This window comes from Falco peregrinus, chromosome 7 (assembly GCF_023634155.1).
Source record: "Falco peregrinus isolate bFalPer1 chromosome 7, bFalPer1.pri, whole genome shotgun sequence".
Lineage (NCBI taxonomy): Eukaryota > Metazoa > Chordata > Aves > Falconiformes > Falconidae > Falco > Falco peregrinus.
In genome coordinates, this window is record NC_073727.1 from 85,833,021 (window position 1) to 85,849,640 (window position 16,620).

Below are 16,620 nucleotides of genomic sequence, written 5' to 3' on the forward strand. Positions count from 1 at the left end.
ATGGATATGAAAAAGCAGAATAGAAAGCTATGAAACGCTGGCACACCTTTGCAAAGATAGGCTGCTCTGTTTGTTTTTTCCCAAAGGTGATATGTAGAAGTAATTGATCCCTCTCATATAGCACTTTAAATGGAAAGGCAGATTTTCTCAGCTTTTCATCTGCTGGAGCATATTTAACAAGCAGGAAAAGGATTAGCTCCTGGTATTAGTAATTCACAGAGATCATAGAAATGTTTGTTGGAAGGGACCTCTGGAGGTCCCTTAGTCCAATCTCCCACTTTAAGTGAGATCTCCAAAACCAAAGGAGAAATAACAAGTTCACAGGAGCAGGAAATCTGGTCCAAAGTGCCCTTTGGAAAAGAAAAAGAAATTAACTATGAACGCAGAGAAAAAGGGAGAGAAAAGGCAGGAGAGGAGAACAGAAGGAAAAACTGGCCAACATTTTTATTTCAGGTGGTAATATTAGAAGCGTAGGGCTTTTTGCCAAAAGGCAGGATTTTTCTAGGTTCACTAACAGACGTGGTTTTATCTTCTAGGAAAACAATGAACAGGAGGAAACCTGGAAGCTTTTTGCTGCTCTGTTGAATATGGGATTATAAAGGAAAATCGCGCCTAGAGCATCTCTGTCCCTCTTTCAAATGGGTGACTTCTGAACCTGGAACTCTTCATTACCTGAAGCAGCAACTTCTTTCACTGTGCATCCTGGAGGGGAAAATGAATTTCACAAATTGTACTACTGAAGCCAACGTGGCTGCAAAGCCTAAAACAGTAACTGAAAAGATGCTTGTTACCCTGACCTTGGCCACAATTACAACCTTGACTATGCTGCTGAATTCTGCTGTAATTGCAGCAATCTCCACAACCAAGAAGCTCCACCAGCCGGCAAATTATTTAATATGTTCACTAGCTGTGACAGATCTCCTAGTTGCTGTTCTCGTCATGCCCTTGAGCATCACTTACATAATGATAGATAAATGGACTTTGGGATACTTCATCTGTGAGATCTGGCTTAGCGTCGACATGACCTGTTGCACGTGTTCAATCCTTCATCTGTGTGTCATTGCTCTGGACAGGTACTGGGCAATCACAGATGCTATCGAATACGCCAGAAAAAGAACGGCAAAAAGAGCTGGGCTAATGATAGTCACTGTGTGGACTATCTCCATTTTCATATCAATGCCCCCTTTGTTTTGGAGGAATCACCACAGCGTCAATATTCCCAGTGAGTGTCGCATTCAGCATGACCACGTCATCTACACTATTTATTCCACATTTGGGGCATTTTACATCCCCTTGACTTTGATCCTGATCCTGTACTACAGAATTTACCATGCTGCAAAGAGCCTTTACCAAAAGCGGGGTTCCAGCCGCCACCTCAGCAACAGGAGCACCGACAGCCAGAACTCCTTTGCCAGCTGCAAGCTCACACAGACATTCTGCGTCTCGGACTTCTCCACGTCTGACCCAACCACAGAGTTCGATAAAATCAATGCATCCGTGAGGATCCCTCCTTTTGAGAATGACTTAGACCTGGCTGGTGACCGGCAGCAGATCTCCACAACACGAGAACGAAAGGCTGCTCGCATTTTGGGGCTGATTTTAGGTGCTTTCATTTTATCCTGGTTGCCCTTTTTCATCAAGGAGCTGCTTGTGGGCCTCCACGTTTGCACTGTTTCTCCAGAAGTAGCGGACTTCTTGACCTGGCTTGGATATGTCAACTCCCTTATCAACCCTTTGCTGTACACTAGCTTTAATGAAGACTTCAAGCTGGCCTTTAGAAAGCTCATCAGGTGTCGAGAACATACTTAGAAGTACTGGGAGATGATGCTGCTGACATGGCTCCCGGCCTTAAGAGCGAGCAAAATAATTTGACTGTCACCACTTCCCTTGACAAAGGGGATCTTTGTGTTTGCCTATTTGCTTGACTTATCTTTAGCCTGTAATTCATTATGCCGTTTTTTACTTCTACTGTTATCCATGGTAAAGAGTTTGAAATAAATCTGTTCTACAAAGGAAAAGGTTTTTTAGCAATGAAACAACAACAAAACAGAAACTATTAGCTACTCATGTTCAAGACATTTTGTGTAATCAATTTGAGAAGCAAACAATTATATTCACTTTTATACTTTTTCCATTTAAGAATCAAGTGTCTAAATTAACATGCACTGTAGTAATATAAAGGCTTATAAACTGAACCTCATAAATACATACTCAAAAATTAATAAACACCTCATGGTCATGACAGTGAAAAAGCAAATCTTTACTGTGGCATTCGGAGAAAACTGTAGCAGCCGTTTAGAGGGAAAATAACCACCATTACCAGCCTGGGCTAAGGCAGAATAAAACACTCCTTTCTTCAGGAATACCATCCCAAAACAGAAAGCAAAATTCAGTTAATTACATCTAAAATTGTATCCCATTTTGTACTCCAAAGTAATTATTCTTTTTTGTGTAAGATTCCAGATTTATGTTCAAAGTATTGGACAGACACCTGTGCAGTTTGTTTGGCCATTGAGGACGCAGCTAGCAAGTGTCACGCTTGTGAGACCAACTGCACATCTGACGGGTCACGTTTTTAATACCACTGACCATGCTTCTTCAGGGCCCAGGCCTCGTGCCTTGGTCCGTTCTGGGGCGGTAGTACTTACTTGTGCCACACCTCACCTGGACCTTGCGATGCACGACACCACGGACTGATTGATCTTACCCTGCCAACTTAAAACAACTGGGTAACTTCTCAGCAGGCCAGCAATATACAGAAATTCAGAAACTTCCTCTAAAACCAAATTATTGTCTGTTTGAACAGCAGCAGAGAAAAGTAGGGAAAATAATTGTCTTAAATAGCAGTCTGTGCATCTGCCTTATCGTCATTTTACAATTCTCAATGGAATTCTTCCCAGCTTAACCTATGGTCAGGTCCTCTAGCAGGATTTCTTGCCCTGGGAGTCCTTCATGGAGTTACTTCCCTTTGTCTTGAGAGACAGACTTACAGTCCTTTGTATCCTGTCTTCTGTGCTTATGGAAGTTAAAATGTCCTGGTTCAGGCATTGTGGAAATCAGGCTGGGAAGGGGCAAAATCAAACCTGAGAATCTGGTATTGTTCATTAGCAACTCCTAAGCACCATTTAAATATTTATTACTTACCTTGCACCATAATCTTCTTCCCTGTCCATTTTGCTGGACAAATTATTTTTTAATTATACCAATATACTGTATAGAAAATACCACATACATCAACCTGACATGCAATAACAGTGAACTATAGTATGGCAGCTCCAAATCCATCAAAACAAGTATTAGAGATAGCAAAAGTGTTGCAACAGCACTGGAAGTCATCTTTGAAAAATGTTTTGAAAATTTACAAGACGACAATCATTTTTCTTATCAAGAGTCAAGGAAGTGGTAAGTAACATGTAAGTAATAAACTCCACAAGGAGCTGAGAAATGGCATCATTGGTGAGAGAGAGTGTTCGCTTGGAAAGACACAGTGCTGCAAGCTGAGTGTAAGTCAAGTCTGAAGGTGACAAAAGTGTGACCTGCTGCTTAGCCACATGCAGTGGGATTCTGCTTTAAGGATGCCAAGTTTTCCATGCTTGAGTTTAGGAGGTTTATCTCCAGCTGCTCTTCCTAAGCTTTTGTCACAGCTGCCTCCTCCAGCTGCCTTTGGAGTCCCTACAGCTAACATCAGTATCTGAAAAGAGGCAAAAATAATGTCAGCCACTGAAAGCATCTTCTAATGAGGAAGCACAGAGATCCATTGTGGTTTTTGCAGCTTGTTGGTGGTGGAAACTGTTGATTGAAGCTGGAGAAGAGTGGCCTGACCCTGCCTATTTGTAAAACTTCCAAAGCAGCTCCCCAGAGTATGTATGTTATTAGGGAAATAAAATACCCAGGAATTAAAGTAAGAAGTAGAATTTGTAAGAACTGCTGCAGAATTTTTTTTTTGCAGCAAGCTTAATAGAAATAATTAATAAAGAACACGGGTTGTGCATAATTTCCCCAAAAAAGGTGACTGTGGCAGGGAAGACAAGACAAATGGGCAGTTGTTGCTAGAAGAGAGTGGGTTTTGGTGTCCCTTGGGCAGTTTGCTGCTCTGCTACGAGGATGCTCAGGTACATTAATGATCAGAAAGGGAAACGTGAACGTGTGAGGCTGCCCCAGCAGACAGCCTGGGTCACTCCAAGGCGCTCAGCTAAGGTGAGACAGATGCTGCACCCCATCCAGCTTCTCTGGGGCTGCCTCTGGGACTGGGGTTCAGCCATGGCGTGGGCTGTACGGGCGGTTTTTGCTAGAAGGGAAAAGGGAAAAGATGGGAGTGACAATGCTGGTAAAAGGTGTTTCAGAGGTGAAAACCAACAAAATGAGATAGGCTGCCAGCTCTGACTGCTGCTTCTAAGGGGCACATGGGCACACAGAATAATTTAGGTTGGAAGGGATCTTTGGAGGCCAACCAGTCCAACCCTCGCTAACAACCGCACTCAAAGTGGGACCGAACCCACAGCAAGACGCAGCTGCTGGCATGCCATGTGGGGTCACGTTTCTCATGCAAAATTAATGGCTTAGTTAACTTTGTCACCTACACTGATGCTTGTTTAAAGCCAGAAGTATGGTAGAAGGACCAGAAATGGTGAACATGACCTCCACAGCATCTGTTGTAGGTAGGTAGAAATGTTTCAGAGACGGGTATGGAAGCTGTAAAATACAGTAACTTCATTTCTGCTAATGTCTTAATAGAATCTGATCTCCACTCTTACCACAAACTACCAATCAGCTTGAAGACTCTATTCACCGTTAATATTTAGAGGTAATTAACAGGAAAAAACAGATGGATGGGTAATTTTTGTGCTTCCCTGTTAAATAAAGACTCACCATGCACTGCCAGCTGACTACAGCTTTTCTAATTAAGTCATTAGCTAAATACAGAGCTATGTTTTCCAACAAATGCCACTAGACTGATGAAAATGTCCTGTACATTTTCCACAAGCTCAGACTCAAAGTCAGGAACAAATTAAAGGATTGGTTTCTTAAAACAATTTAACTTGATCAGCAATTACCTGTTGTCTCATGGAAATAAAAACTGCTAGTCTGGCACCATTGTTTGGCAACTTCATTTTTCTCTGTGTGGCTGATTTTACAAAGAGTTTGGAGACATTTCCTGAACTCTGACTTCTTGTTGATGGCAAGTCCCCATTCATACCTATCCTGGATCAGGCCAAGCCACACCACGGTCTGCAACGCAACCTCTTCCAAGCAAGCTCTTAATGATGTATTGGAGACCTTCAGCCTGCATCCATCTTCCTTATCCTGTCTTCTTTCATTCTCAAAGTCTAATGATTTCCTTAATGTTCCCCTTGCATAGTTGCCTTCCTATCTTCCTATATTTCTCAAAAGGTTTTTCATCCCCTCTCCTCCCCTCTCTATAGCAGCGTTCATACAGATCAGCCTATTCGGCCCCTCTTATCACTATTTCCTCCTACCTTTACGCCCCCAGCCCACCACCCTGCCTTTGGGTTTCTGACTCTCTCTAATCCCTAAATTTATCATGGTGCTACTGGAGTGAGCCCCTGCTCTTTATCGTGGTGCTACTGGAGTGAGCCCCTACTCTCTCCACCTGTCGCAGCACTGTTATCAGCATTTCCATGATGTGCAGCTGTTCAGACCTGTCAGGTCTTACTCTGTCTTACATGTCTCCAGGCCTTATCCAGAAGTTTTTCGCTCTGTATAAGCTTTGGAGTGAGTTTATACATCCCTAGCCCTGAAGACTGCACCCATCAGCCAGTTGGCCTTCCCAAAAGACAAATTTTCAAATGCTATTTTACCTGCTATTTTTATCTTGTCATCCTCCTTCCGTACCCTATCTTTGTTGTCCTGTTTCTAACACATTAAAATTGACCCTCACGTTACCATTTTAGGGACCTGTATCTTCACTTTCAGGGACCTGCACAGGTAACTCAGGTTGCATTCTGCTCCTGCTCTTCTGTCTGTGCCAACATCAACTCTCTACTCTGCAAGCTTTGTCTTTACCACCTTCACGCAGCGCAACATCTCTCCTGTTCCTTCCAGCTGATGCCTTTCTCCTTCTCAAACCCACTTCCAACATGACTCGTGAAAGAACAGTAGTCAACATGGGCAGTGGAGAAATTATTGTGTGTGTACCGTCTGTCCTTTTTCTCCCTCTTTCCCACATAGATCATGTCATCTCCTGAGGTGAGCTGCCCTCTCTCCAGTGCACAGCACATCCCAGACACAGCAAAAACACACAAAGAGCCGCGCATATCCTGAGCCATTTACATTTGACTCATCCACATCCCTTTAAAGTTCAGGGTTCCCCACCACAATGAGGTACCGAGCTGTTCGCAGCACGTGAGATTCATTTTGTTGATCTTCCTGCCTGGAGATAGATGATAGGATTGAACTTTCCAAAACCATTTACAATAAAGTCCCTGTTTCACCAAGTTTACATAAAAAGCTGTCACTGTTCAGACTTCACTGTCATGTACCTGAGCTGTCTAGTTTTCTATAGCTGTCCTTTCTTATTTCTCTGTAGTGCCAGCAGACCCTGTCCTTTGCATGTACCAGGAGGGAACAAAACAAAAACAAAACAAAAAAAAAGGTAAAATGAATAAGATAATCTTTTCTAAGGACTCCCTTTCCACTCCTCAAAAAGTAAAGAGCGTTGCAGTGTTGAAGGGAAATACAGGCTTCCAGCACAAATGCAGATTGTCCTTGTGCCTGAGTGTTGTTTAACCCTTGCAAATATCAGTAACAGACAGGCTGATTTTTCTTTTACACACCCAAATGATTTGTGTGAAGAATTGTCTTAAATTGCTCTAAGTGGACACAGTAAATAGTGTGATATTTTTTGTCTAGCCAATATATTACAAGTTTTATTTCCTAAGAGACGCCCCAACACATAATCCTTTTGTAATTGCTATCTGTTTTAATCCTGAGACTAAAAAGAATAATTTTTTTAAAAATTATCTGTTTGAATAAATGCCAAGTCCATCATCTGTAAAATTATTCTTCAACATTCTCTATTTTATGCTATGTATGTAATATTGCCAATGTTGCTGCCCCCCCGGCCACTGCCCGAGGGGGTTTACTTTTTCATTAATCCCACGTAGACAATATTATGTGATGAGATTACTCCTTCCCACTCAGTCTAAATTAGCCATTTGCTACATTCAAATTATTGTTAACTTGAAATTATCTCCTGCCATGTCTATCAGCCCTGGGGAACAATTTAGAAAATGTCTTATAGTTTAATGTGTCCCCACCCAAGTATACAGCAACTTCACTGCTGATCACTGCTCAGTAAGTGTGACCAGGAAGAATTCAGCTAATTTCTATAAGTGCTGAATCAGCCTTTAACAGTAAAGTTTTAGTGTTGCTACTGTAAGTAGAAGATGTAACCATGAATGAGCTGTGGGAAAAAGTATGTATTACCAAATGATATGAAACTCTGTCCAAAGACCTAAGGAAGATGTATTTGTTTTAACTTTTTTTCCTTCTTAATCACTTTTCTTTCCTCTTCATTTCAGTATTTCCTGGTCTGTGGCTCCTGTTCATGAATTTTTCCCTCCATTCTTCCCTCTCTCTCCTTCCTTTCCTTTGCAGCCATCCTCCACACCACAGTGGCATCCAGTAACCTGTAGCAAAAAGCAAGGCGACTTTGTGCTATGTTGATAGGCACCACCTAAGCATCACTCTGCTCTTCATTTTAGGAAATCAGGCTGTAGGCTCTATTCCATGGTGCCGCTGTGCACAGCGGCACTGCTCCGCACAGCCTTTGCTACTGTTTTGTTGAAGTTTTACTACAAATCAGATTTCTAACGTTTGTCAAGATTCTTCCAACTGAAAGATGCTGCATGATACACCAAAAGGTCTTCCCGCGTGTCACAATTTTTTAAGATCTCTTGTTAATAATTCTCTCTCTTCTTCTTTCCCATGCGGCTTCTATCAGTAGAAACTAAAGTCACAGCTAGTATGGTTCCCAGATGCAATAAGCAGTGTTGGGGATGCCCCCCTGCACCACCCCACTCCTCTCACAGCCCCCCATATTTTAACTTCTTCCAGTTGCTCGCACTGCATTCTTAGAAGACATTAGCATATAGATCAGCTCTCTGAAGTTTTCGTGGATTAATTTCTTGCATGACAAATTTTGACCTTCATTCTAGCTGGTGCAAGATCCCATGTCATTAGGGTACTCAAATCTTCTAAAGCACTCTGTTTCCCATACTCATTTCATACACCACGTGACTGCAAATGGGACACATTTCTATGAGGTGAGACATAAAGCACTGTCTCCTTGCAGCTACGCTTTATGAAATACACATTTTGTCAATTAAAGAACAAAATGTAACTTCTGGGAAGAGGAAGGACAGAATACCTATTCATTTGCAAACTCTTGTTTTGCACATAATTTGAAATTATCAGCTTCTGGCTATTAATTTTAAAGGAGCACTAAGAAGCAAAACACGAAATCACATGTGCATGCCTGCAACGAGCAGAGTGACCTTCCAGTGGATTTTTCTTTCCAAAGCTTTTTACAACAACCTTTTCAGGGGAATAGAAAGTTCCACACAAATGACTTCCACTTCTGTGATGCACACAGAAATAATGTCTCATTCCTTTATAGGAGGAACAGCCTGCAAAGCTGCTGGAGTGCTGGGGTAAGCCTCAACAAGCTTATTTCTCCAATAAATAAAAAAAACCAGGCTGACACATCCAGCTTGAGAGTTTTTAAATTGGAGAATCTGACCACTAAAATCAAGCCTATCAGCTAGCGTTTTACTTTTATTCATACATATTCCAGTGCAATTCCTCATTCTTTCATTGCTAAGTCTGTGTACGAGAAATAAAAGGAATCACTTTTTAAATGTGAAGTAACAAGAAAATATTCCATCTCTTATTTTTGCAATTTCAGGAGAACATTTTTGTATTATGACTGGACAGTAATTCTGAAGCAAGCAGAAAGAAAAAAATAATTCAATTAGGTCACAGAAATTAATCTAGGATTGCAAAACTAAGCATGGTTGTCTTGGTCCGATGCTTGCATACACACACAAGTCACAGATCATAATCCTTCAATTTTTCACTACAGCAGTTTCTCTCCTTACTAAAGAGTGGGTTATCTGTGGGTTTAGTTAAGATCGGTAGGAGGCTGCACCCCTTCCTACCATGCATGCAGAGCCCATGGGCAGGAAGGAGATTGAGACCTGGGGCTTCACGGCTATCAGAGGCTGCGCCTTGTCTTCCCCTGCACGCTGGGGACAGGGTGTCACCACTGTCGCCTGCCTTCCTCAGAGCCAGTCTGCCCCCAGCCAAGCTGCTGCCTCCACCTTCACCCAGGGGACTCAGGGCATCTCTGACCAAAATAAACACAGGGGGCGTGAAGGACAGGACCACTGTCTGCCCCGCGCTGTGCACTAAGAGTGTGTTGTGTCCTCCAACCCCATTGCACCAGCAGAGGCAGGTGACAGAGCAGGACAGGCACACCAACAGGCAACAGATGGTGAACAAGCCACATGCATCAGCATCGCACCCCGGGGAGCTCTCAGCACGGCACAGCCCCCAGGGCAGCCACTGTCCCTCTCCCTGCAGCATGGCCCAGCACACCAAACCTGCTCCACACCAGTGATGCCGCTCAGACCTGCAGCAGAAACCCCGGGGAGAGCAGACCTGCCTGAACTGAGCCCATGCTACCATACCCTGCGACTCCAGCCCAGCCTGCGTGACGCACGACAGCAAGGCAGACAACAGCAGGGGCTGAGCGTTGCCCCTCCATGGGGTTGTACTCACGTGTCAGCCCATGCAAAAGCCCGGCCCACAGCATCTTGACCAGCGGTACCCCAGGAAACGTAGAAAGGACACGTCAGCCCATGTTACAGGGATGCCTTTGCTTGGCTCGGCCAACCTGCCTTCTGCTGCCAAACTCTTCTTCGTACTGCAAGGAGGCACATATCCCCAGGGCAACAGACCAACTCAGGGGGTAAAGCAGCCACAACAGGGACAGTTTCTAAACCTCCCTGTTCCCTAAAGCAAGCTAACAAGTCCAGATAGTCCACAGAGCAGAACACTACCAAGCAGGAGATTCAAACCCACTGTAAAAGAAAGCATTGCCATTCTCCACACCCACTGGTCCCACCTGGAAACAAGCCATTTCTCTCCCACAGACACCGCAGTGACCTCCAGGCTCACAGAGGTACCGACAGACCATACCCACTGCTGAGACCAAACCTAGCTCCCACGCAACGCAAGCCAAAGCACACACCAGCCAGTACTCATCATCAAGGCAATTAACAGCCTACCTGACAAAACCAAAGGAAGGGCTGGAAACACCCACCATGCAGTGACACCATGAACCCCCGAGCGCGGCAGGTGGGCTTCCCGACACCTCCTACAGCAGCCACCAGCGTTCACAAAAGCAACCATAGCCAAGGCCTTACCAGTCTTTAAAGGGCCTGTTGTGGTGACAGCAACTTCTCAGCTCACTGCCCAGCTCGAGCAGCTGAGGAAACGCGATGGAAGAGACTAAAAACCCTTTCCCCCCTCAGGCTGAGGGACTGCAAGCTGGTGCCGCTGCAGCCCCAAAACAACCACACACTGCTGGCCTTGCTGCTCTCCACCCTCCGAGCAGGCACAAGTATGGAATAAGGGAGTTTTGGTCACAGCTGATAGCTTAGCTTACCTGTAAACGCTCCATATGGCAACCATCAAAAGCAGCCATAGCACTCGGCAGCAGTCAGGCGCATAAAAGCACGAGTCAGCTCATGGGGCACAGACAGCACTGAGCAGCTCCCACTGGCTCTCTGGCTAACTGACATCCTCTCACCTCCTTCCACATCCCTGTTGGCTCCTTTTCCTCTCCCTCTTTGGAAAATCATTCATTATTGATGGATCCTAACGGAGCCATACAGCTGCCTCAAGTCAATGGTGATGACTAACAGCACACAAAGGCTGGAGTTCCTCTGGGCCAATTGCACTCCCTTTGGAGATTACAGTTATTTCTATATTAAAGAAACAGCCTGTAGAGTATCTTCTAAAGGAGAATTGTTTTGTGAGGAAAAGGTTTTGAGACATTCTGGAGCACAATGATCCACTCATCATGTTAATTTTTTTACAGATTGTACATCCATAAAGTTTTGGGAACTGAATCCAAATTCACACAAGTCAGCGGTACACCTGGTACTGCCTTCAACTGCCTTTGAATCAGTCTTTTGATGCACAAACTTTGGAGCTGCTTTTGAAGGTTGCTTGAAAACTTGATTTACAATCTGCCTTTCAGAGTTACAATAACCAACGTCTGCTGATTATTTTAGATGAGAGATCTTTTCTTGATTCCATCTCTCTATTTCCTCCCTCTTCCACACACTCTCCCATTATCCTGTTGGACAAAAATTTTACTGCGAACCGTTACCTTTGATCCAGTGGGCCAGTCTGACTTCATCAGCAGCACATAGGTTAGAATGTGTATTCTTCAATCTGCTAAGCAAAAGCCATAGCAAACATGAGCACCAGGATGTGAAACACCAGCAGAGGTAGAGCATACCCAGGATGAGGGTTTATTTGCCTTCCTGATTTTCTCCCTAAATGTCCTCACTATATTTCTCTGCAATTCTGTATTCTCTCTGCAAGGACACACTGCAGTACTCTGAGATCAACGCTTCCGTCATTGGAATGATAGGGGGAAAGCTGAGCAAGCTAAAGAAGTGACAGGTGAAATGTATTATCCTTTTCCATATATATGTGCACCTTCAGGACAGAAGTACCATCAGCAGCATGAAAACCACAGGCTGCTGTCATATGAGCTAAAAGGCATACTCCCCTAATAAGAAGCCTTGCCTCTTTGGCAGGGCAGCAGCTGCAGGCAGACGTAATTTCACGCCCCGACACAGGCCGGTAATGCAGGAGGCAGAAGAGGGCTGTCAGCCCCAGCCCCGATGTTAAGCTGTCACGGAGCAGACACGCGCTACATTGCCACCCCCATGGCACTTGTCAGGGATGCTCTGCTCACCTTGAACACAGACACAGCTTAAGTCTGGGTTTAGCTCACAGCTGTCAAGTTATTGTCTTCCTCTGCATAGGAGTATGATTGCAGGGTGCAGATGATACATTGCAGGGCAAACAGAGGTATGGAAGTGAGCCTCTAGCCAAAGCCTGTTTCTCATCCATCCAGCTGCAACGAACTTTGCCATGGGGCTGGGGACCCCAAGGAAGCTGGGTGCAGGGCAATGCACTTTGCTCTCCCATGTGCTATAAGCTAGAGAAACAGCACTTTTACCTATACTGAGTTTGACTTTGTTTTCCGCGTTGCAACTGACAACACATACTTTTTGTAACATCACTGAAGAATTTGATGACTCAGCCAGCAACTGACCCCGCTAGGCACACCCCCCGGGCTCAAAAGCAAAGCCACCAGCCCCAGGGGTACGTCGGTGTCATGGATGAGAAGGCAGTGGCTGCACGCCCAGCTCCCGCAGCTGGAAACTTCCATTTCTCAGGGTGGCCATGAGCTTGTCACCTTCAGAAAGACTCCTAAACACCCAGCTTGCTTTCTAGTGTGAACAAGTGCCTGTGGCAGAGCTACAGTACCCCGACAGGAGTTTGGGCTGAAAAAGGCAAGCTACTGTTTATTAAGTTAAGAATTACGTTCTTCTTACCAGGAGGGTTTGTTTCACAAACAGGCTTCAAACATCATTTGTTAGACATACAATCTGCCAAAGTGTTACCAAAAATTAACATGCACAAGCCTAAAAACCAAGCAAAACCCGTTTAAAATGTTCATTGAAAGCAGCAGAAAAATGATATTTTTTTAAGGGCATTTTGATCTAAGTAGAAGGAAACAGCCAGGGGTGCTCGGAGATGAATCTGTTCCTGCAGGCCTCCACTTACGTTGATAAACTGCCTCCATGCTCTAACCTTCCCAGTTACCTTACACTGAATACTTTCCAATAGCAGTTTTCTGGCTTTTAACCAACTCAGTGCCCACATTGTTTTCACTGCTCTTCAGGTGTGTTAGGCACACAGTTCTTCACATTAGCCTTTTCATTTTTCCTGGTAACCCCCAATTTCATGATCTTTTTAACCTATCTACCATTTTATTTAAGGTGATTGACAAGAGAGCATCTTCAGAAGCCACATTAATTAAACAGCAGAAATCAAAGGCTCCCATAGCTGTAAGACCTCTCGTTGACTCTAAAGCAGCTTTGCCACATTTTTTTCTAACTCCTGTCGATGTAATTGCTGCATTATGCCTTATATAAACCTCATTTCCTTGCTAGACCAGGAAATTTAGTACTTGGCTTTCTGGGGTATAGAAATTTCAACGATCCAAAGCTTTTTGGCGCCCAGTTCATCAACACTTTGCTTTCGAAAGACAAAAATGAAAGTTCGGATTATTTCATCTAACTCGCTGCTTAAAAACGAGAGCGCATAGAGCTCCGCTGCTCTTTGCCAGCAGATGCAAAATGAATTGAAATCCCAGATGGTCAAGGCTGCACCATATCTCCAGCCTAATGAGGCTGAGACCAGGAGCACAAGAGGGATATCGGGGAGTGCCTGGAGTGAAGACAGACGGGACGGGATCTGGCTGCATACAAAGACACCCAAATTTACATGTATACTGAGAAGTACTTGCATGTGTGCTGGGTTTGCCAGCTCCCATTACAGCCAAAAGAGATCTGTCCAATGCAGCCTTTGAAGTCAGAGTTGTGATTCATTTCATCCTGGAGGAGACACCGGCACCCAAGCACGACACAAGCCTCACAGATCTGTACCTTTGCAAAGCCACAGCAGGACACTAGGGTACCGCAGGTATCACTAGGTGCCTACCTGTGGGCAACTGAACTAAGCCCTAGATTCTCACTGGCTCCAGTGGGACCTCGGACTTCTGCCTTGTCTGTAGGCCACTACATGTACACACTTGACCTGTGAAACATGATCATCCAAGAATGAGTTTTCTAGTGTGACCTTTTTAAAATGAAGTCTTTAAGAAGCATGCTGCCTATGAACAGCCCATCTTCTAGGGACAGTTTTCTTCTTTTTCCCACTAGGCACTTGCTTTGGTCTTTCTTTGAATCACATAAAAGTATTTTCTACCTCAGTTCTTCAAGATAGTCATGTGTAAATCAACAGGGTCCTAGAAACAGCAAGGCCACCCAAGGAAATAAAGGTGAGAATCTATGTTCAGATGAAGGAAATAGCCACCTTTTTGTAGTGAATACATGAGCACGCAGTGGAAAAGGGATGCAAACAAAGCCAGTCTTATGGGTCACCTACTTCCAAGCAAAAGATGTGAAAACCTGAAGGTAAAAATAAGTTTCTGTACCAAAAAAAAGGTGCTTAAAAATAATTGTTGCAGCCGAGGTAGTACAGTTTCTCTGCTCACAAGCTCATGTGCTACATGGGCTGTGTTAACACAGTTTTCTTTGAGGGTATTGTTTTTACAGTGTATCTGTGTTGTTGAAATATGTGGCAATGGACTGTATAAAAACATCTTTTAGTCTATAGGCAGAGAAAGGAAATGCGAACACGGTGGAAATCGGCAATAGCCATGCATCCATGTATGAGCCACAGCCTCATGCAGGTGCTCTCCAGGACAGCCTGGTTTGCACAGCTGCACAAGAGAGAAGCATCAGCGCTTTGAGAAGCAGCATGGTTAAGGGATTAGTCTCTAGGACCATGGCTTCACTGCTCTGTCAGGTTGTCACGACCACATGAATACTGCTGGACAGAGAGTAATATCAGTCACAGGCTACTGGGTGACACACTCCAGCTAGGTTTCCCGTCCTAGTCTCACCTCCAGTCATCCTCCTGCACTCACTCAAGAAGGGAGAGAAAAGCAGCAGGAGATCCTTGCACACTCCAGGCACATGGGGTCACGCCACAGTGCTCTCTGTCACCTGTACTGCAGATATCCCAGGTGTATCTTAGGAGCTGAAGCCCCAGCAGCAACTCCCAGCAACAGCTCGTCTTTCACATACCAAAAGTATGGCCCATTGTCTGGAGTTGTTGCCATGTGTTATAGACCTACTATGTCTTGACTGTTCTGGACACACCACAAACCCTGTTGGGACTACCCTATACTTCTGATCTGGGAGAGTGTTAAGTCACTAATTTGAGGATGTGGATCTTCATGGTCCTGGGCCCAGAACAGCCACCAGCTTTGTAGTGACAGCTCACCAATGTCCTGACCTCAATCCCAGCACAGATATGGGTAATTACTCGCTTCCGAATGCTGGTCACATCAGTTTCCTATCCCCTCTGCCCCACATTAGGAGCTAACCATTAGCAAGTTCATGGTGGCCATCTTTATCACAGAAGCCTGCAAGTCATACTGTCATCTGCCGCCTCTCCAGCTCATTCCTCCCCTGTCCCAGTTCAGACCTCACCACCCCTTCCTATAGAAGCAGTACGCCCAACTGTCTTGGAGCCATTGACTGGACACCTATATCCCATGCAGTATCCCTCAAAGCGACGTAGTGGTTATTGCAGTCACAGGATGAGCAATTTCTTCATGCACTGAGGGTCCACCAGCCACTGCCACGATTCACACACACCAACATCATTTGCAAATACCATGCTGTCGAACTCTGGAGCCCTGGTCTTTCCGTAAGACATGTACCTATACTGACACCTAGGGTGTAATGATGATGACACTTGCCAATTTTATCACCATTTTTACCATCATTCTACCATCGTAGCAATCACAGTGTTCACTGGAAGACCAAAAGTGTTGCCATTTCCCACCTGACGCTGTCAAGCACAGATTTTGGTGGCTGAAGACCAGCTGGTACTACCTACAAGACCAGCCAGAGCCAAGGAGACTGCCTAGACCACTGTCACCAATCCGTGCATTTCACACACTGTGGCGAAATGGTGGGAAGTGGATGCTGAGTAGGTGGAAGCAGACTAGACAGTGTGGAGGGCTCTTACCCAGCCAGCTGACCACCTTGGACACAGTTTTGGTCCATGTAGGTCCCATAAAGGACATATATCATGCTACCTGAGGCTCTGTTCAAAAGCCCAACAAGAAAGGGAGAGCCAGGAAGGGAAGCACAGGGAGCACGTGAGGAAGGGGCAGCAGGCACAAGGCGGTGTCAGAAGATGCTGTAATTCACACAGGTCTGTCTGACACCATTCCAGTCCTAAGTGAATGAAGAATAACTCACGCTTCAAAGATAACCAACAACCACCCCCCAGTTCTTCAGAAAGCATAGTGCCGAATGACCCCAGTCTGCAATATTAGAAGCAGCAAGTGTTACACTCAGACCTTCTGAAATAGGCTTCCTAAACAGATTCCCCAATTCCTTCCCTTCCTTTTTAGGAAATTAACCTCAATTAAACACAAAGCATTAAACTCGTGGCTGTTAGATTTAGTGTTTGTACCTGCAGTGGTCTAACAGTCTGACAAACACATTGCTGTAGTGTTGATGCTGACAGCCTTGTCTGTAGTAGATAATCCATCTCAGACAGCCAGCAGATCATGAGGCTGGGAGGACCTCATCCATTCCCCAGCCTCAAGCAGGGTCACCTGCAGCCATGTCATTTCTGACAAATGTTGGTTCAATCTGTTCTTAAGATCCTCCAGTGATGGAGATGCCTCATCTTCCTCAGCCT

The 16,620-nt window shown here is 44.8% G+C and overlaps 1 protein-coding gene across 1 annotated transcript; it reads left to right on the forward strand.

The window, feature by feature from the left end:
• Nucleotides 1–546: 546 nt before the first annotated feature.
• Nucleotides 547–2,277, forward strand: HTR1E (5-hydroxytryptamine receptor 1E). Its single transcript, XM_005236917.4, has one exon. It carries the CDS (start codon nt 715–717, stop codon nt 1,807–1,809), a length of 1,095 nt encoding a protein of 364 aa, XP_005236974.1. The 5' UTR covers nt 547–714; the 3' UTR covers nt 1,810–2,277.
• The last annotated feature ends 14,343 nt before the right edge of the window (nt 2,278–16,620 follow it).

Bases quoted from the DNA above. Each gene is read 5' to 3' on its own strand.
- HTR1E (XM_005236917.4), top strand. From the start codon at position 715: ATGAATTTCACAAATTGTACTACTGAAGCCAACGTGGCTGCAAAGCCT.